Consider the following 25,909-nt stretch of genomic DNA (forward strand, 5'->3'; position numbering starts at 1 on the left):
GACGTCACACCCAAACTCAACCCGTTTCTAATCCTGACTGAAGATCCTGACAGGATTATGAAACTCAGAGCTCAGTTTAGTGAATATGTTTCTCTCAGTTTTCTGAATGGAACAGTTGATGTCTTCAGTTCATCTATGTGAAAGAATCAAACTGCTGCTGCTGATCAGTGTGAGAAACAGTGGATAAAACACTCATTAGAAATGTGGAGTGATGGATGAACTGGACGTTCAGAACCGCGCATGGAAATATAAACACATAAACATACATAAAGAAGTTATATTCAGTTTATATTTTAATCTCATAAATGTAGTCGTGTATGAGAGATTAAGATCAGCTTTAATAAAGAGCAGGAGAGCTCTGCTGTTTTCACACCTTCAGCTCAGACAGCTATATACAGGAAACTGTTGATGTCACTTGGACACTTCCTTTATTAACAGCATTATTTTAGTTAAAGTAGCCGAGCGGTGCAGCACTGCTGTAGTGTTTCTACAGAGACGCAGTAATTCAGTGTTTCAGTCTTTTAGAGATTAGACATGTCTCTGAGTGTTTATGAGGATCTGATCTATTTTGAGGAGCTGAACAGAGCAGATCGAGACGAGATAACGGTGGTTATATATGAGAGTTCAGACGCTGTTAGAGGCCTCGACCCCGACACTGAGGTGGAGGACGCCAACATGATGAGGATCCTGAAGACACAACAAGCAGGTACTGTAACTAAATTTGTTGTATAATAAATGAGCTGTACTCTGTAGAAACTCTAGTCTTTAAGGAAGTGATTTTCTGGTGATAATAAAGAACAAGCAGCAGAATTACTACACTGTAGCTATCAGATCACCACTGTATTGTGTTGTAGAGAATATCAGTAAATCACAGGTTCTTGGGAAGTTCTCAGTAAACTCAGGTATCTCATACTGATAAGTGTACTTGACAGCAGTTATGTATGGTAGTGGTGTAAGAGTGTGTGTGGTGCTGGAGCAAGTGTGTCAGAGACCAGTGTCACTGCTTGTTTAAGAAAAGCCTACAAAAGAAAGAATTCCAGCCAATAGGCCTTCTTAGGTCAGAAACCAGTGAAATGTGGGTGTGAGAAAGTAAGACTCTGTTAACTTGTTAAATTATATACATTAGCATTGTTTATTTTGTACCATATGGGGATAGATGTGCACCCATGTGGACCTGATAAACAGGAAGCAGTAGAGAGAGACACAAACACAGGAACTAAAACATACCTTTATCAAATAAAGTTGCCCTCCACCACACCCAAGCAGACATAAAGGGTAACTAAACCCCCTAATTTTAGTCGACTCAGCCCTCAGCTCATATTTGAAAAATACTAAAAATGGGAGGGGTAGTTTGGGAGGGGCACTGGGTGATGTATGGGTTTAGAGGCAGGGCAGAAGGGCTTGGTTGAGTTTCAGCAGCAGAAGTGTGCCTCTGATAGCGGTGAGACGCAGATGGTTAGACGTCAGCAGGGGGTAGTATTATTGTTTGACTGATCTGCATATTATCACAGCTTATAAATGTGCCCAGCTGGGTTAATCAGTTCAATTTGCTTCAGCTGGATACCCCTAACCAGTGTCGTTGTGTGGGAGTGGGTCTGCGGTTCTCTTGTTATTCCCTGTAAGACTCCCCTCTTCTAGGATTTCAGCCACCAGGGTCATGGATGCAAACAGGACAGGGTTACAAATGTCCTGTCCTGGTACACTCTCTCGGACAGCCTGGGACGTTAATGCGGCCACATGTTCACAGAGGCTGTTGTGTGCAGGAAAAGTGGTTACAGGTGCAGCCAGTGGCTTTGAGCAGGGATTTGGGGCAGCAGTTATTGCCCTTTTTCCCATTTTCCACGGAGGAGGAAAAGGCTGAGGCCACTGCAGGGCTGGCGAGACCTGGGTGACTGCAGTGGGTCTGGGTCTGCTGTGTTTTCTCCTGCTGACTACCATCACAGTGCTCACTTACTGGCTACCATGTTCTCAGTTAGGTCTGACCCAAGGTTCTGCAGCTAGCAGGAGTCTCAGTCTGGACGGATAGTGTCAACATCTGGCTTCTGGCCAGCCGCCCTTGTCCTCAGGACTGTGTTGTTCGCTGGTCTATGGCGTCACATCAATGTCACAAGTCTGGGGAGCAAAAACACCAGGTGAAGAAAAAAAAAACAGCCAGTTTTTTCAACTGTGGAACTCGCAAGCACAAAAAAGAAAATGTGTGCACTCTGAACAATTTTTTTGTCCATTATATAACAGCTACTTTTTGTGCAAGTGAAGTTTTTGTGCACAAATGTAGAAAGGGGTGGTTTTAACAGATTGGGAGCAGGTCGAAGCCTTTCCCTGAGGCAACCCTTCATGATCAACTTACATATTGCTGTCCCATGACTTTTGGCATTTCAGTGTACTTATTATTTCTATGAGTAAAGTTCATGTATCTGTGTTTCCTCATAGAGAGTCGCTCTGCAGGAAGCAGACGCTACAGACTGGCTGCAGTGGGTCTGGGTCTGCTGTGTGTTCTCCTGCTGACTGCCATCACAGTGCTGTGGATCCAGTTCAACCACCTGACTGCAGAGAGAGACCAGTTACAGACCAGTTACACCAACCTGACTGCAGAGAGAGACCAGTTACAGACCAGTAACACCAACCTGACTGCAGAGAGAGACCAGTTACAGGCAGAGAGAGACGGGCTCCACACAAGGCTTTCTGAACTGGGTTAGTGATTAATTGCAGCTTTTAATCACTTTATTAGGAACACCAACACTGGTGTGAGGGTAAACTGGTAGAGTTGTGCCCCTAAAACATTCCACAAATTTACACTATGGAGTTAGATTGAAGCCACAATGTGTTGTACTCGTAAAGTGTTATTTGAGGGTTTATCAAGTGCAAATATGAAACAAGTCTAAATGCATTCATTTTTATATGCAGACGCAGAATTTTGAATTTTTTCTACATTTGCACATTTGAAAGAATGTATCTACAATTCAGACTTTACAGGTAAAATACAGGTTTAATGGAACACTTTATGGTTGTGATTCTGGTTTCAGTGCAACAGCACTGATAAAAGTTTAAATGTAGGAAACTAAAAGTTGATCTGAATAAATCAATTATTCAGATCAACTTTTAGTTTCCTACATTTAAACTTTTATCAGTGCTGTTGCACTGAAACCAGAATCACAACATTCTATCACTCTACATTCTTTCAGGTTAACTTACATGTTTGTGTCAGTTCTGACAAGTTCTGACAGCTCTGTTTCACACCTCTCAGAATTGTAATCATATAGACAAGAGAAGAGAGTTAAAAAGTATTTTACTGTGAAGAGCATCAAGAAATCGTGACCTAGAAGTGACCACAGGTGTTTTCTCATAATGCATTGCTTTTGTGTTTCATCCATAGATAAAGCAGTTAGAGATGGGTGGATCTACTTCAGCTCCAGTCTTTACTACGTCTCTACTGAGAAGAAGATCTGGAGTGAGAGCAGAAACGACTGCAGAGAGAGAGGATCAGACCTGGTGATCATCAACAGCAGAGAAGAACAGGTGAGAGAGAGAGAGAGAGAGAGAGAGGGGGGGGGGGGGGATCTACATTGTTTAAATATTTCTGTTAGTGAAATATCTGTGCAATAATCATAGAAAACTGTGTGTGTGTGTGGTTGTGTGAGAGACGTCTGGGTTGTTGGAAATGAGTAAGCAGTTATTGTACTTCAACAGGTCTTCATTAACACATTGAGAAAAGGTCAGGTGGTTTGGATTGGTCTGAGTGACGCTGAAACAGAGGGGGTCTGGAAATGGGTGGACGGATCAGAACTGATCACTGGGTAAGAGACTCCTGAACTGAACTCTGATCATGATGCAGTTACTGACTCTTAAGCCCAATTTATACTTCTGCATTGAACCTACGCTGTATCCTGTGGAGTGTAGTGGGGCACATTTATATTTCTGCGTGTGAATATCAGCAGCTCTGCGTCGCTCTGCAGTTTAAACTACGAAGGCTGGATTGTGTGGGAGAGGATGTGATGCCCGGTGGACCAATCACAGCTATGACTGTCTGCGTCGCGCCATGCGTAGTTGCAGGGAGGTGTGCGTTGAGCTACAGCGTAGGTTTGACGAAGACGTTTAAATTGGGCTCTACTCCTCCCTGCTCTGATAAACACTCTGATACTCTCCTTCTCTCTGATAGGTTCTGGGGAACTGGACAACCCGATGATTACGAAGATGAGGACTGTGGTTTATACGGCTTTGGGTCTGATCCTGTGAAGAACTGGAATGATTATCCCTGTTATCATCAGTTGATTTGGATCTGTGAAAAGAGAATATAAAGAGTAGATATTGTGTGAGAAGTGTGTATATTACCTTTTTGTTACTCCTGAATAACTTCTCTTTTTAAAAGTGTTTAATTAAATAAAGACAAAAACAAGAATCTGCTGAAAACAGGAGTGTTCTATAAAGACTCATTTCACTGTTATTCATTCTGATTAATCTTAGTCATACACAGTTTTTACTTTTAGTGAAAAAATCTCAATCACAAATTTTGTGCAGTACAAGAATATGCTTAACCTCTTTTTGGGAAACCAACCCGTTATGTTAAAATGTTTTTGGACATCCCTCCTAATGAATGCATTGACTTACTTTAAACTGCTGACACAGACGTGCAAATGCAAACACTCCGTAAGTGCACAGCAACTGAACTTAATAATTTATTCCAAATTTTACTCAAATGTCTATGCAATTTGTAAGTCCAACTACCCAAACACTAGTCAGTCAACACACTTAGAAGAAAGCACGATCCCCAGATCTGATACATCAGCCAACAGACACCTGAGCTGAAAACACAGACAATTGTCCTCTCTCGGACTCCGGCTGCTGATGGTGATACAGCTACTGAATGTAAATGCACTCCTTAACACTCTGCTTTAGGTCAGACCCTTAAAACCTGTATAACTTCCAATAACAACTACAAAAACATCCAATTATACACAAGCTAATTAACATGGAGCCACACACTCAGCACAGCAGCAGCACAAACCATTCTCCTACCGTCTCTCTGCAGCTGAACTGGTCCAGATCCTCACTAAACCCCAAACCCAGCCTTTATCTCAGGGTGGAGCTTCTGAAAACCTTCATTAGAGCATCAATATCCAAACTGTACAAACTGTGACTGTGCTCATGTGCTGGATGTGTGATTATAATAATAAACAGGTTTTCAGAGACGCAGAGCAGAGAACCCTCTTTCAGATGAAGCGTCTCAGACTGAACGATCGAGACAAAGCTTTATGAAGTTTTCAGTTTCTGAGTAAACAGCGCTGGTTAGAGGATGGAGCTGAGACGTATCTGAGACTGTGTCTTTCTCACTGTTACACAGAGAATCGTGGCGGCTCCACCGGCAGAAACACTTATTCACACTCTACTCCGTATTTAATTCCACAATATTTTACTGTTAATTATTTTTTTACAATAAATTACTCCTTTATTTTTATTATCTAGATCTGTCCAGAGACACCACCAAGATTAATAAAATATTTTAATCTGTAGTTTTACTGCAGACTGTAAATCATTGATCAGCCTCAGATCCAGCATTTAAGCTGCTGATTGGCTCCCTCTAGTGGATTGATCATGACGTCACACCCAAAAAGTTGTTTCTAATCCAGACTAAAGATCCTGACAGGATTATGAAACTCTGAGCAAATACTGGATTTTCAGAGCTCAGTTTAGTGAATATGTTTCTCTCAGTTTTCTGAATGGAACAGTTGATGTCTTCAGTTCATCTATGAGAGAGAATCAAACTGCTGCTGCTGATCAGTGTGAGAAACAGTGGATAAAACACTCATTAGAAATGTGGAGTGATGGATGAACTGGGCCTTCAGAACTGTGCATGGAAATATAAACACATCAACATACATAAAGAAGTTATACTCAGTTTATATTGTAATTTCATAAATGTAGTCGTGTATGAGAGATTAAGATCAGCTTTAGTAAAGAGCATGAGAGCTCTGCTGTTTTCACACCTTCAGCTCAGACAGGAAACTATACGTGTCACTTTAGCACTTATTAACAGCACTATTGTAGTTAAAGTAGCCGAGAGGTGCAGCACTGCTGTAGTGTTTCTACAGAGACGCAGTAATTCAGTGTTTCAGTCTTTTAGAGATTAGACATGTCTCTGAGTGTTTATGAGGATGTGATTGGATCTGAGGAGATGAACAGAGGAGATAAAGTGGAGATGGTGGTGGATATCTACGAGAGTGCAGACGCTGTTAGAGGTCATGACCCCAACACAGAGATGGAGGACACCAACACGATAAAGATCCTGAAGACACAACAAGCAGGTACTATTGCTAACTGAAATTAGTATAATAGTAAAATACTGAGCTGTACTCTGTAGAAACTCTATTCTTTGTGAAATTTTAACTGTTCTGGTGATAAAAAAGAACAAGCAGTTCACCACTGTATTGTGTTGTAGAGAATATCAGTGAATTACCGGTTCTTGGGAAGTTAAACAGTGAACACAGGTATCTCCTACTGATAAACGTGTACTTGACAGCAGTGACAGATGTATGGTAGTGGTCTGAGGCTACGTTCACATTACCACATTGCTCATTGCTCTAATCCAATTTTTTTGCTCCGATCGGATTTGGCTTTATAGATGGTTCACGTACACAGATGTAAGGCCTGTATCTGTATCTCTTTAACATTTTTTACGTAGAAAGTAAAACAGTCCCGGCCTATAAATGAGCCCAGTTCGGCTATTCAGTCTATTTCGCTTTGCTTGGCACCCCTGACCAGGGCCGTGGCGTCAGGGTAAGCCCTCTTGCCTTGCCCCAAGACATTCCCCTCTTCTAGGATTTTACCCACCAGGGACATGGATGAGACGGGCCCTGGTGTCTGGAGCTGAAAGCCAGAGCTGAAGGTAAAGGAGTGACGGTTCCGGTCCTCCTTTCCATACAGCCCAGGGCAGCAATGCGGCTGTTCACAGGTGCTGTTGGGTGGTGGATAAGTGGTTGTGGTGCAGTCAAAGGCATTGAGCAGGCATTCAGGTCAGCGGTTTTCACCATCAAACCTGAGGGTGCTGCAGGGCTGGCCAGACCTGGGTCATACTCTTGGATGGCCGATGGCCAAAAGCGCTGCACATGGAGAGGTTCCAATGTTCTCAATACAGCCTCCATTTAGTCATTGGTCACTAGTGGCAGTGACCAAGGAAGCTGTTGGCTGAACCAGCACAGGTTGAGCCTATTGACCCATTTGTCCCAGTTTCTGCAGCTAGCAAGAGTCTCAGAATGGTCGGGTGACGCGAACCCCTGGTTCTTGGTTAGCTACTCTCGTCCTCATGTGTTGGACTGTGTTGGTCGCCAGTCCCTCCCAGACATGCACATTAAAAGGTCCAGTAAAATGGAAATGGAAAATGGAAAATCTGTAAGAGATACGCTATGACGATTTGAATAAAATAGATTCCGGCCAACCCTACTGCCGTCTATTATGTATTCTCTGCACACACGTGACACTGTGGACTGAGGGATGTTAAATGTCTGTAAACAGCTTCAGATATGGAATGTCCCATTCATCTGCACTACTATTAGACCTTACTCCAATTCCCATAATTTACACCACCTTGCCATGAGCACACTGACCAGTGTTCAGTTTCACCACTTATAAAGGTGTGGGCGTTCCCAAGCTTTTCCCTGAGACAACCCTTCATGATCAATTTACATAATGCTATCCCATAAGAGTGTACTTGCTGTTTCTATGAGTAAAGTTCATGTATCTGTGTTTCCTCATAGAGAGTCGCTCTGCAGGAAGCAGACGCTACAGACTGGCTGCAGTGGGTCTGGGTCTGCTGTGTGTTCTCCTGCTGACTGCCATCACAGTGCTGTGGATCCAGTTCAACCACCTGGCTGCAGAGAGAGACCCGTTACAGACCAGTTACACCAACCTGACTGCAGAGAGAGACCAGTTACAGACCAGTTACACCAACCTGACTGCAGAGAGAGACCAGTTACAGACCAGTAACACCAACCTGACTGCAGAGAGAGACCAGTTACAGGCAGAGAGAGATGGGCTCCAGAAAAGGTTTTCTGAAGTGGGTTAGTGATTACTTGTACTTAATCACTTTATTAGGAACACCATTCAAACACTGGTTTCAGGTTAAACTGGTACAGAGTTGTGCCACTAAATCATTTCACATCGTTACACTATGGAGTTACATTTAAGCCACAACGTGTTGTACTCGTAAAGAGCTATTTGAAGGTGTTCATCAAGTGCAAACGTGCATTCGTGCATTCAGTTCCATATTCAGATGCAGTAATTTGCAATTTGTCTACACTTGCACTTTTTATTCATTCGGATCATTTTTTAGTTTTCTACGTTCAAACTTTTATCAGCGTTGTTGCACTGAAACCAGAATCACAGCCTTAAATCTTAAGTGTTCCATTAAATCTGTATCTTACCTGTAAAGTCTGAATTGTACGTTCTTTCAGGTTAACTCACACATTTGTGTCTCATTTCTTTCTGGCAGCTCTGTTTCACATCTCTCAGAATCGTAATCATATAAACCAGAGAAAAGAGTTAAAATGTTTTACTGTGAAGAGCATCAAACACTTGTGACCCAGAAGTGACCACAGGTGTTTTCTCATAATGCATTGCTTTTGTGTTTCATCCATAGATAAAGCAGTTAGAGACGGGTGGATCTACTTCAGCTCCAGTCTTTACTACGTCTCTACTGAGAAGAAGATCTGGAGTAAGAGCAGAAACGACTGCAGAGAGAGAGGAGCAGACCTGGTGATCATCAACAGCAGAGAAGAACAGGTGAGAGAGAGAGAGAGAGAGAGAGAGAGAGAGAGAAAGAGAGAGAGAGAGAGTTTAAAACTGTTTAATACTGTTTATCTTAACTCTCTTGGGACATCACTTCAACAGAGCGGCACAGGTTGCCACAGGAATTTTCTTTCTTTTCTGATGGATGTTAGAGACCATGTACTCCTCCTCCGTCTGTTTGAGGATGTCCCACAGGTGCTCAATTGGGTTTAGATCCAGAGACATACTTGCAGCAGATATGTACTCCTCCGTGTCCAGCTTCCCTCACACTCAGCAGCCTCTATGGTGTTGTCCCATAAAAATACACAAAACAATATATATAAAAATATGAGCGATGTAATCACTTTTGTGAGATATTTTATACTCAATTAAACATAAATTAGATATTGCAAAATTCAAAGACCCTCTTATTTAGACAAAAAAGTTCCAATCTCCTCTTTGTGTGATCACTACACTGTGTGTGTTTGTGAAGACTCACAGATGCCACCAAATAACTTAACCAATCACATGTGGCTATCATCGATAAAAATGGTCTTACAATCAGGGGCTCCCGTCATTTAACTCAAACAGCAGCTTCTTAGACCTGAATAGTCCATCTGTTTCTGGTTGATGAACTATTTTCAGTGCAGAAGTGACGCTCATTGCAGCACTGCTGCGTCTGATCCTTTCATATCAACTCAACACAACACACACCTCATACACCACCACCATACCAGTACAGTCACTGCAGTGCTGAGAATAAATGACCCACCAACCAACAATAGCTGCTCTGTGGTGGTCTATCCTGTGGGGTCCTGATCATTTAAGAACAAGGTGAAAAAAGATAATAAAGTATGAAGAGAAAGAGAAGTGGTTTGTTGGAAATGTGTAAGCAGTTATTGTACTTCAACAGGTCTTCATTAACACATTGAGAAAAGATCGGAAGGTTTGGATTGGTCTGAGTGGCGGTAAAACAGAGGGGGTCTGGAAATGGGTGGACGGATCAGAACTGATCACTGGGTAAGAGACTCCTGAACTGAACTCTGATCATGATGCAGTTACTGACTCTCACTCCTCACTGCTCTGATAAACACTCTGATACTCTCCTTCTCTCTGATAGGTTCTGGTACCCTGGAGAACCTGGCATTTCCAGTAACTGTGTTGTATACGACTATGGGTCTGATCCTGTGAGGAAATGGGCTACTTTTCCCTGTAATAAGTGGTCGGCTTGGATCTGTGAAAAAAGATTATAAAGAGTAGAAATTGTTTGAGAAGAGTTTATGTATTTCAGGATTCACTGCTACAGCTACAGCTAGTGATAATAACAGCCACACTTTTTCCTTCCTCTGTTTGATTTATTCTTTTTCTTTGCTCTGCCTTAAAGTAGATTTTTTTGTATGTCAATTAAATAAAATAATTTCAGAATATTCTTGAAGGGCTTTTTATCCCCTATCTTTTTAATAAAGGCAGTGAGAACTAGGACTTTTTGTAAGGGGAAAGTGTTCTTTTATATTTGCGTATCTCTTCCACCAGTAGATAACTTTGTAGTGTTACAGTTTGGGGTGTTAGATTGTTTAAAGTTGTTTTGAGTGTATTTGCTTTGATGAACTCTTTCTTTTAGCTTTAGATGGTTATTAGCTGTAAACTGATTCCACTGTAAAGCAGTACATCACTGTATGTATAGTGACTTACAACATTTGTGGAATTACAGTAAACTGCAAAAAAAAATAAACTAAATGCAACATTTTCTGTGCATCTCTTTATTTGTTAGATAAATCCATTTACAGGTCATATTACAAAGTGAACTTATTACTTCATATTACATGGTACTGATTTCTGTTGTCAGAAAAGGTTGAAATGGAATTATTAGTGTCTGATTAATGTCTGGTTTGTATTCACAGAAAATTAAAGCCTGACTAAAGTTACTGTATATTTCAGAGAGCGTTCTGAAAACAGATCTTATAAACGTTAGCTTTCCCAACCCAATGATTTAGTAGATTGTGAGCAGTGTTTAGTGTTTAGGGTCGTTGTCTTGTTGAAGTATCCAGCCCCGGCGCTTTAACTTCAACTTTCTCACTGATTCTTAAACATGGTTCTCAAGAATCTTCTGATATTGACTGAAATCCATGAGACCTTCAACTTGAACTAGATTTCCAGTACCTGCACTAACCACACAACACTACAGCATGATATTTTACATATTTTACTGTGTGTAGCTTTAAGTGTTTGTCTTTGAAATTGGCACCTTATGCCTTTCTCATATTTGGATTCACTTGTCTATGTAGGTCAAGGGTCAATGGGCTTTCCAAACAATTTTTTGTGTTCCAATAATTAGTGATAAAAGTACTCAAATCAATAAAATGACAAGGATGCCCAAATGTATGCACTTGCCTATTTTTGTTTAAATAACTATTGCACACTTTCTGTAAATCCTATAAACTTAATTTCACTTCTTAAATATCGCCGTGTTCGTCTGCTATATGATATATTTAACTAGTTGCTGATCTGAACATTTGAATAATTTATAAAGGAAAATCATGAAAATGGTCAGGGGTGCCCAAACTTTTTTATACCACTGTACATTCCCAGAAGGTCTCAGTTGGATTGAGGTCTGGGGAACAGTTAATGCCATCTATGCCTTTATTATTCAGGAACTGCCCACACACTCTGTCCACCTGAGGCCCCACACTGTCCATTTATAGGGCTCTGGCAGTGCTCCTCATGGTCCTCCTCAGATAAAGGAGCAGCTACCAGCTCTTCGTGGGTTCTGTTATCTCTTCCATTCTCTTGAGACTATGCTGGGAGACACAGCAAACATTTTGTGAGAGGCAGGGCCGCCGCTCTGCATACGCAGACAACGCAGCCAGCGTTAGGCCTCAACCATTTAGCAGTTGCAGGGAGCCAAATTGACTGAGAATGAAATGTGTTGAAATTATGACATTATTAAATTTAAAACCCAATGTGAATTATTTATGATACGCTCATCTTTTTTGTCTTTAAACATTGCATGGGGCACCTACTCTACTACTTAAAAGCGGCACGTTATTATTTTTGTGCATAATATAATGCCCCCACCCCTATTGCCTGAAATGGCACGGCTCGGTTTGCTCTGTTGGTTGTTGCCAGATGTGACATTTTCCAGTCAAATAAATAATCAAAAAATGCATGGAGGCGCTAAATCTTGCGCATGTTTAACCATTTTTAAAGTGTATGTGGCCATTCTTATACAAAAACTTGTCCAGTGCAATATTTGTGTAAGTTAAAAACTTAAAATAAAATAAACAAATAGGATGAAAAATCGTAACTTATCTGGCAACCTTAGTCCTAACTAAAGTAGCAACGCCACTTGAGTTTGGCAGGAGACAAGTTCACCGCGCGAAGTTGCTACTAAATGGTAATTCAACTATGAAGCGACGGTTTGAGTCTGGAGCTGAGAAGAAGAAAAAGAAGCAGAAAGATGAGGCCCATGCATCCCTTTCTGGTGAGTAACTTCGATGATAAAGGTTTAAATAGTTTTGATTACTTCATGTTCAGTGGTATTGCCTGAGATAGTTACGTTGGCTTTGCTGATTTGGTAGCTTTAAACGCTTAACTAGAAACTAATCTGGGTATTGCAAGGCACGTGGCACGTTTGCAAATAGTAGTAGTGTAGTTTGAAGATTTTTAGTGACTTTAATAAAAAATTAATAAACAGAGTAGCCTACCTATTGACTAATGACCAGTTATGCTTAGGGCCTCCAAAACCTTAGCAGCGGCCCTGGTGAGAGGTGGGTTGTTGGAAATGTGTAAGCAGTTATTGTATTTCAACAGGACTTCATTAACACATTGAGAAAAGGTCAGTGGATTTGGATTGGTCTGGGTGACGCTGAAACAGAGGGGGACTGGAAATGGGTGGACGGATCAGAACTGATCACTGGGTAAGAGACTCCTGAACTGAACTCTGATCATGATGCAGTTACTGACTCTCACTCCTCACTGCTCTGATAAACACTCTGATACTCTCCTTCTCTCTGATAGGTTCTGGTACCCTGGACAACCCAACAGTAATGGAGATGAGGACTGTGTTACAACTGACATTGGTTCTGATCCTGTGAATAACTGGAATGACTATCCCTGTAATAGCCAGTATTTTTGGATCTGTGAAAAGAGAATATAAAGAGTAGATATTGTGTGAGAAGTGTGTAATATTCCCTTTTTGTTACTCCTGAATAACTTCTCTTTTTAAAAGTGTTTAATTAAATAAAGACAAAAACAAGAATCTGCTGAAAACAGGAGTGTTCTATAAAGACTCATTTCACTGTTATTCATTCTGATTAATCTTAGTCATACACAGTTTTTACTTTTAGTGAAAAATCTCAATCACACATTTTGTGAGGGTGATGCAGTTACTAAATATAAATGAATTATTTAGCACTCACATTCTCAGATCCAGCATTTAAGCTGCTGATTGGCTCCCTCTAGTGGATTTATCATGACATCACACCCAAACTCAACCTGTTTCTAATCCTGACTGAAGATCCTGACAGGATTATGAAACTCTGAGCAAATACTGGATTTTCAGAGCTCAGTTTAGTGAATATGTTTCTCTCAGTTTTCTGAATTAAACAGTTGATGTCTTCAGTTCATCTATGAGAGAGAATCAAACTGCTGCTGCTGATCAGTGTGAGAAACAGTGGATAAAACACTCATTAGAAATGTGGAGTGATGGATGAACTGGACGTTCAGAACTGTGTGTGGAAATATAAACACAAACATACATAAAGAAGTTATGTGTTGTGATCTCATAAATGCAGTAGTGTATGAGAGATTAAGATCAGCTTTAATAAAGAGCAGGTGGGCTCTGCTGTTTTCACACCTTAAGCTCACACAGGAAACTATACGAGCCACTTGGGCACTTCCTTTATTGTAGTTAAAGTAGGTGAGTGGTGCAGCACTGCTGTAGTGTTTCTACAGAGACGCAGTAATTCAGTGTTTCAGTCTTTTAGAGATTAGACATGTCTCTGAGTGTTTATGATGATGTGATTGGATTTGGGGAGATGAACAGAGGAGATAAAGTGGAGATGGTGGTGGATATCTATGAGAGTGCAGACGCTGTTAGAGGTCATGACCCCAACACAGATATGGAGGACACCAACACAATGAGGATCCTGAAGACACAACAAGCAGGTACCATTACTAATTACTGATTACTGATAAGTGTACTTGACAGCAGTTATGTATGGTAGTGGTGTTAGAGTGTGCAGGGTGTTGGAACAAGTGTATCAGACACCAGTGTTACTGCTTGGTTAAGAAAAGCCTACAAAAGAAAGGTTTCCAACCAAGAGGCCTTCTTAGGTCAGAAACCAGTGAAATGTGGGTGTGAGAAAGTTGGACCCTTTTAACTTGTTAAATTATATACATTAGCATTGTTTATTTTGTACCATATGGGGATAGATGTGCACCCCTGTGGACCTGATAAACAGGAAGCTGTAGATTCAGGGACACAGGGACATGGGCGTGGTAGTTGGGGGAAAAGTGGACCTGACCACCCAGGGCCCAAGTAGAGAGAGGGGCCCATGAAAATTTTTGCTCACGTTCCTTGTGTACTGGCATGGATAGGGGCCCACTGTCACTGAGAGTGTACAGGGCCCCGAATTTGCTGCTACGCCCCTGCACAGGGACAGTGAACTAAAACATATGTTTATTGAATAAAGCTGCCCTCCACCACACCCAAGCAAATTTAAAGGGTAACTAACCTCCCTGAGTTCAGTTGACTTAGCCCTAAGTTTAGGGCTGCTCGATAATGGGAAAAATCAATATCACGATATTTTCAGTCAATATTGATATGACGATATTTTAAACGATATATTTTAATAAGCCCTCATTTACTCAATTAAGAACATTGTAGCCAATTCGTCGACTAAATGTTTTAGCATAGTGTCCATGTTTTTTGTTTGATTGTTTTGGAGAGAATGGCAGGTTTCAGCCTAGGTAACTACCTTCAAGTTGTCAACAAAGTTACCTTACCATTACCTTACCCTTTTTTTAGTAAGTAGAACGGTGAAACTGAGCTTTTTAAAAGCATTTCCGGGCTGTTTGAATGAGCCAAATCTGTTCAGAATTATGTTAATTAACATTATAACACTGAAGAAGCATAGATCTATTATTTAAGAAAAATCTGTAAATTAGCCTACAAGAATAATGTCTGAATGATCGAATATAATTTAACATGGTTTAAGAATACAAAATAATTTCTAAACAAACGAACTATTTTATATTGAGCTTATACTATAAGCCTTATAGCCCAAGAGATAAGTGTGTAGATTATCTAGGGCTTGTCTAATGGACATCAGCGTGAATCCTGCATTTAAAGTGCGCTCTGAGCTGAGAGGAAGGCTTGGATTAAATCATTTACCAAAATAGGCGGACACTGTGGGATTTTTTAATCAGGTGATGTGGACAGCTCACATTGCACGTCTGAATCGTTTGTTGTGTATAAGCAACGCCTACAGTTCATATGCTAACACTGACGTCCGGCTGACAGGCTGCTTGGGATATTTGCGGTTTTGTTGGTAACATTAGTTTGGCTGTTTCCTTCAATTCTATTGAGAATTTCGTTTTGATATTTTGAAATTCGTTAGATTATATTTTTATACATTATATATTTTATATATGTTTAATATTTTGTTTTTTCTGTATATAATATGTTGATTAAATTTTGACGTTAAGAAATCGGCTCGCAGGAGACAACCGACCAAAAAAAAAGACATTAGTTTCATTTTAAAATAATAGAAACCTGTCCTTTATATTTAACTTTACATGTCCTTACTCATCTTAAGTTTATTTTTCTGAACTGAGGTTCGTATGGTTATTTGTAGCAGTTCTGAACTCAGTTCTGCGCGCTGTGAAAGAGACTAGGCGCAGGGCATTTTACCGGAATCTTGGTTAGATAACAACATTTCAGTAAAGATGGTGGTTATAGTTGTATATCATTGCTTTGATGTTTGAACTACACTTCAACCGACGTTACTATTTTTACCAAGACTGAGGCGCAATGTTGCGCGCGTTTTCCGCGGTGCTCACGCAGAACAGCCAGCAGCCAACCGCACTTTACTTCACTGACCTAAACTAGTAATGAATTAATATATTTTACTTTCTCAAAATGTGACCACGGAACACGTTACATGGTCGCGGACCACATCTTTCCCGCGGGCCGCCTATTACCGACCTATGTTATATGTAATTTCACACTGGAATAACTGCTACTCAGTACTCACCTATGGCTCACTCACCTAAGTGAACCGCGAGGCTAATGTATGGCTCGCTTGTATGGCTAGACCAAATATCTGTCGTTGCTGCGAAGTGATCCGCTTCAAGCACTTCTTTTGCAGCTTTCTCTCGGCACTTTTCGTACATCGCTGGCAGGACATTTCTGCTAAAATAATGTCGAGAGGGCAGAGCATAACTTGTCAAACTCGTAGATCATTTTCTTAAAACCCTCACCCTCTACTGCATAGATAACATACATATATTTGGCAAAAAAAAAATAGCCGATGGATTCTGTGAGAGCCTTGTGCCTCTATGAAGTTGTGGCGTACAGAGTGGCGTTGTAGAGTGTGCCTTGCATTGATGACTGGGTGGTCTTGCTGGTTGAGGCGACGTTGGCATAGTCTATTTTTTGTTTTTTCTTTATCGTTTCGTCCTGAATTGCTCTGTGGTTTACCTTGGGTGAATAAGTTTGTTGTTTTGGCGAGAGGTGCAGACACCACTTTCCGGAAAATCTTGCAGATGATTCTCTTCTGTTCTGAGTCTTTTTCTTCTAATCCGAAGTGGTCCCAGATCACCTAACTTTTTCTTACTTTTTTCTCAACTAACTGAGCCTACCCTGTAGCTTCCATTTCTGAGCCAATATTAGTGCTGCTAATCTTCACTCTCTTCAGCAGCCTCAATGGAGAGGAAGTGAGCAGGAGACTGCAGAGCTGTTCTGACGTCAATGACGTACCACACGCTGCGTTTTTGCTCAACCCATTCCTGCCACGATAGTGCAGCGGCAGCACAGATAAATTACAATAATCATTTATATTCGATATTATGAATTTTGAGATCGTTTGACACCAATATCGCCATCGCAATCAAAATTCGATATATTGCACAGCCCTACCTAAGCTCTTATTTGAAAAAGACTAAAAAATGGGAGGGGTAGTTTGGGAGGGGCACTGGGTGATGTATGGGTTTAGAGGCAGGGCAGAAGGGCTTGGTTGAGTTTCAGCAGCAGCAGTGTGCATCTGATAGCGGTGAGACGCAGATGGTTAGATGTCAGCAGGGGGTAGTATTATTGTTTGACTGATCTGCATATTATCACAGCTTATAAATGTGCCCAGCTGGGTTAATCAGTTCAATTTGCTTTAGCTGGATACGTGGTGTGGGAGTGGGTCTGCGGTTCTCTTGTTATTCCCTGTAACACTCCCCTCTTCTAGGATTTCAGCCACCAGGGCCATGGATGCAAACAGGACAGGGTTACAAATGTCCTGTCCTGGTCCAGCCTGGGACGTTAATGCGGCCACATGTTCACAGAGGCTGTTGGGTGCAGAAAAAGTGGTTACAGGTGCAGCCAGTGGCTTTGAGCAGGGATTTGGGGCAGCAGTTATTGCCCTTTAAACAGCCCATTTTCCACCAAGGCGGAGGCCACTGCAGGGCTGGCGAGACCTGGGTGACTGCAGTGGGTCTGGGTCTGCTGTGTTATCTCCTGCTGACTACCATCACAGTGCTTACTTACTGGCTACCATGTTCTCAGTTAGGTCTGACCCAAGGTTCTGCAGCTAGCAGGAGTCTCAGTCTGGACGGATAGTGTCAACATCTGGCTTCTGGCCAGCCCCCCTTGTCCTCAGGACTGTGTTGTTCGCTGGTCTATGGCGTCACATCAATGTCACAAGTCAGGGGAGCAAAAACACCAGGTGAAGAAAAAAAACAGCCAGTTTTAACTGGTTTTTCAACTGTGGAACTCGCAAGCACAAAAAAGAAAATGTGTGCACTCTGAACAATTTTTTTGTCCATTATATAACAGCTGAGTTACTCTTTTTTACCTTTTCAGGTGTCAAGTGAAGTGAAGTGTAGAAAGGGGTGGTTTTAACAGATTGGGAGCAGGTCGAAGCCTTTCCCTGAGGCAACCCTTCATGATCAACTTACATATTGCTGTCCTATGACTTTTGGCATTTCAGTGTACTTATTATTTCTATGATTAAAGTTCATGTATCTGTGTTTCCTCATAGAGAGTCGCTCTGCAGGAAGCAGACGCTACAGACTGGCTGCAGTGGGACTGGGTCTGCTGTGTGTTCTCCTGCTGACTGCCATCACAGTGCTGTGGATCCAGTTCAACCACCTGACTGCAGAGAGAGACCAGTTACAGACCAGTTACACCAACCTGACTGCAGAGAGACACCAGTTACAGACCAGTAACACCAACCTGACTGCAGAGAGAGACCAGTTACAGACCAGTTACACCAACCTGACTGCAGAGAGAGACCAGTTACAGACCAGTAACACCAACCTGACTGCAGAGAGAGACCAGTTACAGACCAGTTACACCAACCTGACTGCACAGAGAGACCAGTTGCAGACCAGTTACACCAACCTGACTGCAGAGAGAGACCAGTTACAGGCAGAGAGAGACGGGCTCCAGAGAAGGTTTTCTGAACTGGGTTAGTGATTAATTGACATTCGTAATCACTTTATTAGGAACACCATTCTAACACTGGTTTGAGGTTAAACTGGTACAGAGTTGTGCCACTAAATCATTCCACATTGTTAAACTATGGAGTTTGATTTAAGCCACATTGTGTTGTACTCGTAAAGAGCTATTAGAAGGTGTTCATCAAGTGCAAATATAAAAACAGTCTAAGTGCATTCAGTTCCATATTCAGATGCAGTAATTTGTTTTTTGTCTACACTTGCACTTTTAATTCATTCGGATCATTTTTTAGTTTTCTACGTTCAAACTTTTATCAGTGTTGTTGCACTGAAACCAGAATCACAGCCTTAAATCTTAAGTGTTCCATTAAATCTGTATCTTACCTGTAAAGTCTGAATTGTACGTTCTTTCAGGTTAACTCACACATTTGTGTCTCATTTCTTTCTGGCAGCTCTGTTTCACATCTCTCAGAATCGTAATCATATAAACCAGAGAAAAGAGTTAAAAAGTATTTTTCTGTGAAGAGCATCAAGCAATCGTGACCAGACGTGACCACAGGTGTTTTCTCATAATGCATTGCTTTTGTGTTTCATCCATAGATAAAGCAGCTAGAGACGGGTGGATCTACTTCAGCTCCAGTCTTTACTACGTCTCTACTGAGAAGAAGATCTGGAGTGAGAGCAGAAACAACTGCAGAAAGAGAGGATCAGACCTGGTGATCATCAACAGCAGAGAAGAACAGGTGTGAGAGAGAGAGAGAGAGAGAGAGAGAGAGATGTATTAAACTGTTTAGTAATGTTTATCGCAGCAGTAAGAGTTTATTTACCTGTAAAGCACTGTAAAACTACATACATTTTCTGACAGTTTTTTGTTTCTACTCCCTCTGTTCATTTTTTTATCTCCACTGATCATAAACACTGGGAAAACGTAAATCACGCACCGGATCTCAATGAAAGAAAGGTTGAGAAGAGAAGTTAAAAATCTTTACTGATATAAATTGTTTAATTAGTTGAGAACAAAATGAAAACAACCACTGAAATCATAGCCTCATCCACTTTCTGTGAAGATTGAAGAACAGGGTGAAAGTAGGATAATAAATTATGTAGAGAAATAGAGGGACTACTGTCTGTAATTATAGAACTACAGTGTCCTATATGATCAGTGCAGCTAATAAGACGGACTGTGGACTGTGTTTAAAACACAAATTCAGTGAAGAAGAGTCCAGTCAGAAGAACTGAGTTAGAAGAATATGATTAGAAGAACACAATTGAACACAGTTAGAAGAGCACAGTTAAGTGCTGTTGATCTCACAGGTTTCCTACAGGTGGAAGAGTGCTGGTTCTTATAGAATAATTTTAAATGCTCAAATGATGACATGTCTTAAGTGTGTGTGTGTGTTTGTGAGAGGTGGGTTGTTGGAAATGTGTAAGCAGTTATTGTACTTCAACAGGTCTTCATTAACACATTGATAAAAGATCAGAAGGTTTGGATTGGTCTGAGTGACGGTGAAACAGAGGGGGTCTGGAAATGGGTGGACGGATCAGAACTGATCACTGGGTAAGAGACTCCTGAACTGAACTCTGATCATGATGCAGTTACTGACTCTCACTCCTCACTGCTCTGATAAACACTCTGATACTCTCCTTCTCTCTGATAGGTTCTGGTACCCTGGAGAACCCAACAGTTATGGAGATGAGGACTGTGGTTTATACGGCTATGGGTCTGATCCTGTGAATAACTGGGCTGATTATCCCTGTAATACCCATTTTTTTTGGATCTGTGAAAAGAGAATATAAAGAGTAGATATTGTGTGAGAAGTGTGTAATATTACCTTTTTGTTACTCCTGAATAACTTCTCTTTTTAAAAGTGTTTAATTAAATAAAGACAAAAACAAGAATCTGCTGAAAACAGGAGTGTTCTATAAAGACTCATTTCACTGTTATTCATTCTGATTAATCTTAGTCATACACAGTTTTTACTTTTAGTGAAAAATCTCAATCACAAATTTTGTGTAGTACAAGAATATGCTTAACCTCTTTTTGGGAAACCAACCCGTTATGTTAAAATGTTTTTGGACATCCCTCCTAATGAATGCATTGACTTACTTTAAACTGCTGACACAGACGTGCAAATGCACACACTCCGTAAGTGCACAGCAACTGAACTTAATAATTTATTCCAAATTTTACTCCAATTTCTTCGCAATTTGTAAGCCCAATACCCAATCACTAGGCAGTCAACACACTCAGAAGAAAGCACCAGATCCCCAGATCTGATACATCAGCCAAATGACACCTGAGCTAAAAACACAGACAATTGTTCTCTCTCGGACTCTGGCTGCTGATGGTGATACAGCGACTGAATGTAAATACCCTCCTTAACACTCTGCTTTAGGTCAGACCCTTAAAACCTGTATAACTTCCAATAACAACTAAAAAAACATCCAATTATACACAAGCTAATTAACATGAAGGTACACACTCAGCACAGCAGCACAAACCATTCTCCTACCGTCTCTCTACAGCTGAACTGGTCCAGATCCTCACTAAACCCCAAACCCAGCCTTTATCTCAGGGTGGAGCTTCTGAAAACCTTCATTAGAGCATCAATATCCAAACTGTACAAACTGTAACTGTGCTCATGTGCTGGATGTGTGATTATAATAATAAACAGGTTTTCAGAGACGCAGAGCAGAGAACCCTCTTTCAGATGAAGCGTCTCAGACTGAACGATCGAGACAAAGCTTTATGAAGTTTTCAGTTTCTGAGTAAACAGCGCTGGTTAGAGGATGGAGCTGAGACGTATCTGAGACTGTGTTTTTCTCACTGTTACACAGAGAATCGTGGCGGCTCCACCAGCAGAAACCCTTATTCACCCTCTAATCTGTATTTAATTCTAAGATATTTTACTGTTAATTATTTTTTACAATAAATTACTCCTTTATTTTTATTATCTAGACCTGTCCAGAGACACCACCAAGATTAATAAAATATTTTAATCTGTAATTTTACTGCAGACTGTAAATCACTGATCAGCCTCACAGCCTCAGATCCAGCATTTAAGCTGCTGATTGGCTCCCTCTAGTGGATTTATCATGGCGTCACACCCAAACTCAACCTGTTTCTAATCCTGACTGAAGATCCTGACAGGATTATGAAACTCTGAGCAAATACTGGATTTTCAGAGCTCAGTTTAGTGAGTATGTTTCTCTCAGTTTTCTGAATGGAACAGTTGATGTCCTCAGTTCATTTGTGAGAGAGAATCAAACTGCTGCTGCTGATCAGTTTATAAAAACTGTGGATAAAACACTCATTAGAAATGTTGAAGTAATAGATTAAATGGATGTTCAGAACTGTGCATGGACAAATAAACATATAAACATACATAAATAATTTATACTCAGTTTATATTGTAATCTCATAAATGTAGTCGTGTATGAGAGATTAAGATCAGCTTTAATAAAGAGCATGAGAGCTCTGCTGTTTTCACACCTTCAGCTCAGACAAGAAACCGTATAGAGTTGATGGCACTTGGACACTTCCTTTATTAACAGCACTACTGTAGTTAAAGTAGGCGAGAGGTGCAGCACTGCTGTAGTGTTTCTACAGAGACGCAGTAATTCAGTGTTTCAGTCTTTTAGAGATTAGACATGTCTCTGAGTGTTTATGATGATGTGATTGGATCTGAGGAGATGAACAGAGGAGATAAAGTGGAGATGGTGGTGGATATCTACGAGAGTGCAGACGATGTTAGAGGTCATGACCCCAACACAGAGATGGAGGACACCAACACAATGAGGATCCTGAAGACACAACAAGCAGGTACCATTACTAATTACTGATTACTGATAAGTGTACTTGACAGCAGTTATGTATGGTAGTGGTGTAAGAGTGTGCAGGGTGCTGGAACAAGTGTGTCAGACACCAGTGTTACTGCTTGGTTAAGAAAAGCCTACAAAAGAAAGGTTTCCAACCAAGAGGCCTTCTTAGGTCAGGAACCAGTGAAATGTGGGTGTGAGAAAGTAAGACTCTATTAACTTGTTAAATTATATACTTTAGCATTGTTTATTTTGTACCATATGGGATAGATGTGCACCCCTGTGGACCTGATAAACAGGAAGCTGTAGACTAAAACATACATTTATTGAATAAAGTTGCCCTCCACCACACCCAAGCAAATTTAAAGGGTAACTAACCTCCCTGAGTTCAGTTGACTTAGCCCTAAGCTCATATTTGAAAAAGACTAAAAATGGGAGGGGTAGTTTGTGACGGGCACTGGGTGATGTATGGTTATAGAGGCAGGGCATGCAGATGGTTGAATGTCAGCAGGGGTAGTATTATTGATTGACTGATCTGCATAATATCACAGCTTATAAATGTGCCCAGCTGGGTTAATCAGTTCATTTTGCTTAGCTGGTGGAGTGGTGTGGAAGTGGGTCTGCGGTTCTCTCGTTATTCCTGTTCCTATTCGTTAGTCCTGGTCCACTCTCCCGTGCAGCCTGGGACGTTAATTTGACTGCATGTTCACAGAGGCTGTTGGGTGGAGGAAAAGTGGTTGCACATGTGGCCAGTGGCGTTGAGCCGGCATTTGGGGCAGCATTTGTTGCCTTTTAAACAGCCCACTTTCCACCAAGCCTCTATCCAGGGTGGTTTTAGGCATGTGGGTGCCCCAAGCAAAAAAACACAGCAGATTTAAGCATTCTGTTGTTTGGGAATTAGACAGGCACACCTGAACAATTTCAAGTGAAGCTTTTGTGCACAAGTGTAGAAAGGGGTGGTTTTGACAGCTTGGGAGCAGGGTCATGGTCAACTTCCTCAGCCATTACTATTGATTGATATCTTCAGGTTTTGTGAGTCACTGCCTTCTACGAATAACCTCTTTTAGAAGCAAAGCCAGAGGAGGGCGAGGAAGAAGGACAGCAGGACAGTTAGCTAGCTATGCTAAAAGCCAAACACTGTCAGCCAAGCTTCAGCAAGTGGAACAAGCCACTCGCCAGGATCGTCAGACCGGCTTTAGCGCCTGGAACGAGCTGTTCACCAGAAATTTACACAGGCAATTTTTTTTTTCAATAATTTTTTCGCAGGATAGATTTTTTCACCTTTTTTGCGCCCCCAACATTTGACATTGATGTGATGCCACACTGGTCCCTTCTCCGGTTATATCCTTCTCTTGTCCTTTCCAAACTCCCCCCGACTCAGTTTTATTGGACCTTTTCATTTACACTTGTGACACTGTGGACTGAGGAATGTTAAATATCTGTATAGAGAGCTACAGAAATGGAAGGATGTTTCCATCCATCTGCACTACTACCAGACCTCATGCCAACTCGCATAAATTCATTTCACCTTGCCATGAGAACACTGACCAGTGTTCAACTTCACAACTTATACAAGTGTGGGCGTACTGAAGCCTTTCCTTGAGGCACACCTTCATGATCAGTTTACATATTTCTGTCCTATGACTTTTGCCATTTTAGTATCCTTATTGTTTAAATGAGTTATGTATCTGCGTTTCCTCATAGAGAGTCGCTCTGCAGGAAGCAGACGCTACAGACTGGCTGCAGTGGGTCTGGGTCTGCTGTGTGTTCTCCTGCTGACTGCCATCACAGTGCTGTGGATCCAGTTCAACCACCTGACTGCAGAGAGAGACCAGTTACAGACCAGTAACACCAACCTGACTGCAGAGAGAGACCAGTTACAGACCAGTTACACCAACCTGACTGCAGAGAGAGACCAGTTACAGACCAGTTACACCAACCTGACTGCAGAGAGAGACCAGTTACAGACCAGTTACACCAACCTGACTGCAGAGAGAGACGGGCTCCACAGAAGGTTTTCTGAAGTGGGTTAGTGATTAATTGCAGTTCTTAATCACTTTATTAGGAACACCATTCTAACACTGGTTTGAGGTTAAACTGGTACAGAGTTGTACATCTAAATCATTCCACATCTTTACACTATGGAGTTATATTTAGGCCACAACATGTTGTACTCATAGTTTATTTGAAGGTGTTCATCAAGTGCAAATATAAAAATAGTCAATAGTGCATTTAGTTCCATATTCAGAAACAGAAATTAGCATTTTGTCTACGCTTGCACTTTTCATTAATTCAGATCATTTTTCAGTTTTCTACGTTAGAATTTTCAGTATTGTTGCACTGAAACCAGAATCACAGCCTTAAAGCTTTCCATTAAATCTGTATCTTACCTGTAAAGTCTGAATTGTAGATACATTCTTTCAGGTTAACTTACGTTTGTGTCTCATTACTTTACGAGTTCTGGCATCTCTCAGAATTGTAATCATATAGACCAGTGCAGAGTGTTAAAAAGTCTTTTACTGTGACCAGTGTTTTCTCATAATGCATTGCTTTTGTGTTTCATCCATAGAAAAGGCAGCTAGGGAAGGGTGGATCTACTTTAACTCCAGTCTTTACTACGTCTCTAGTGAGGAGAAGAGCTGGACTGAGAGCAGAAACGACTGCAGAGAGAGAGGATCAGACCTGGTGATCATCAACAGCAGAGAAGAACAGGTGAGAGAGAGAGAGAGAGAAAGAGAAAGAGAGAGAGAGCGAGAGAGAGAGAGAAAGAGAGATGTTTAATACTGTTCAATACTGTTTATCTCAGCAGTAAGAGTGTATTTACCTCTAAAACACTGTATGACTACTTAGTTCTGTCAAAATAATATGACAGTTCCTTGTTTCACCACTGTTAATTTTATTAGCTCTATTGATCATACACACAGTGAAGAAGAGTCCAGTCAGAAGAACATAGTTAAAAGAATATGTTTATAAGAACACAGTTGAACACAGCTAGAAGAGCACAGTTCAGTGCTGTTGACCTAACAGAGTTCTGGTTCTTAAAAAATAGTTTACAGAGGGGTGAGAGGTGGGTTGTTGGAAATGTGTAAACAGTTATTGTACTTCAACAGGTCTTCATTAACACATTGAGAAAAGGTCAGTGGGTTTGGATTGGTCTGAGTGACGGTAAAACAGAGGGGGTCTGGAAATGGGTGGACGGATCAGAACTGATCACTGGGTAAGAGACTCCTGAACTGAACTCTGATCATGATGCAGTTACTGACTCTCACTCCTCACTGCTCTGATAAACACTCTGATACTCTCCTTCTCTCTGATAGGTTCTGGTTCCCTGGAGAACCCAACAGTAAGGGAGATGAGGACTGTGGTTTATACGGCTATGGGTCTGATCCTGTGAATAACTGGGCTGATTATCCCTGTAATAACCAGTTTTTTTGGATCTGTGAAAAGAGAATATAAAGAGTAGATATTGTGTGAGAAGTGTGTAATATTACCTTTTTGTTACTCCTGAATAACTTCTCTTTTTAAAAGTGTTTAATTAAATAAAGACAAAAACAAGAATCTGCTGAAAACAGGAGTGTTCTATAAAGACTCATTTCACTGTTATTCATTCTGATTAATCTTAGTCATACACAGTTTTTACTTTTAGTGAAAAATCTCAATCACAAAT

The 25,909-nt window shown here is 41.1% G+C and overlaps 3 protein-coding genes across 4 annotated transcripts; all 3 read left to right on the plus strand.

Annotated features, from left to right (window-relative positions):
• The first annotated feature begins 453 nt into the window (after window positions 1-453).
• LOC125787672 (CD209 antigen-like protein E) lies at window positions 454-12,937 on the plus strand. 2 transcript variants are annotated; one of them, XM_049472243.1, is made up of 7 exons: window positions 454-640; window positions 6,180-6,299; window positions 7,749-7,973; window positions 8,016-8,051; window positions 8,630-8,772; window positions 12,568-12,674; window positions 12,775-12,937. In XM_049472243.1, exons 1-7 carry the CDS (start codon window positions 535-537, stop codon window positions 12,911-12,913), a joined length of 876 nt encoding a protein of 291 aa, XP_049328200.1. In that variant the 5' UTR covers window positions 454-534; the 3' UTR covers window positions 12,914-12,937. The 2 variants fall into 2 exon arrangements, 1 of the variants encoding a protein (XP_049328200.1); XR_007429471.1 differs by lacking the exons at window positions 454-640; window positions 6,180-6,299; window positions 7,749-7,973; ... (1 more) ...; window positions 8,630-8,772; window positions 12,775-12,937 and adding an exon at window positions 3,379-3,516 and having other exon boundaries at window positions 12,568-12,593.
• An 814-nt stretch (window positions 12,938-13,751) lies between these two features.
• LOC125787608 (C-type lectin domain family 4 member M-like) lies at window positions 13,752-20,220 on the plus strand. The gene is made up of 5 exons (XM_049472026.1): window positions 13,752-13,923; window positions 18,006-18,434; window positions 19,030-19,166; window positions 19,875-19,981; window positions 20,082-20,220. The coding sequence occupies exons 1-5, from the start codon at window positions 13,752-13,754 to the stop codon at window positions 20,218-20,220; spliced, it is 984 nt and encodes a 327-aa protein (XP_049327983.1).
• Window positions 20,221-22,074: 1,854 nt separating this feature from the next.
• LOC125787609 (CD209 antigen-like protein D) lies at window positions 22,075-25,698 on the plus strand. The gene is made up of 4 exons (XM_049472027.1): window positions 22,075-22,246; window positions 24,812-24,954; window positions 25,353-25,459; window positions 25,560-25,698. Exons 1-4 carry the CDS (start codon window positions 22,075-22,077, stop codon window positions 25,696-25,698), a joined length of 561 nt encoding a protein of 186 aa, XP_049327984.1.
• Window positions 25,699-25,909: the final 211 nt, after the last annotated feature.

This window comes from Astyanax mexicanus, chromosome 25 (assembly GCF_023375975.1).
Source record: "Astyanax mexicanus isolate ESR-SI-001 chromosome 25, AstMex3_surface, whole genome shotgun sequence".
Lineage (NCBI taxonomy): Eukaryota > Metazoa > Chordata > Actinopteri > Characiformes > Acestrorhamphidae > Astyanax > Astyanax mexicanus.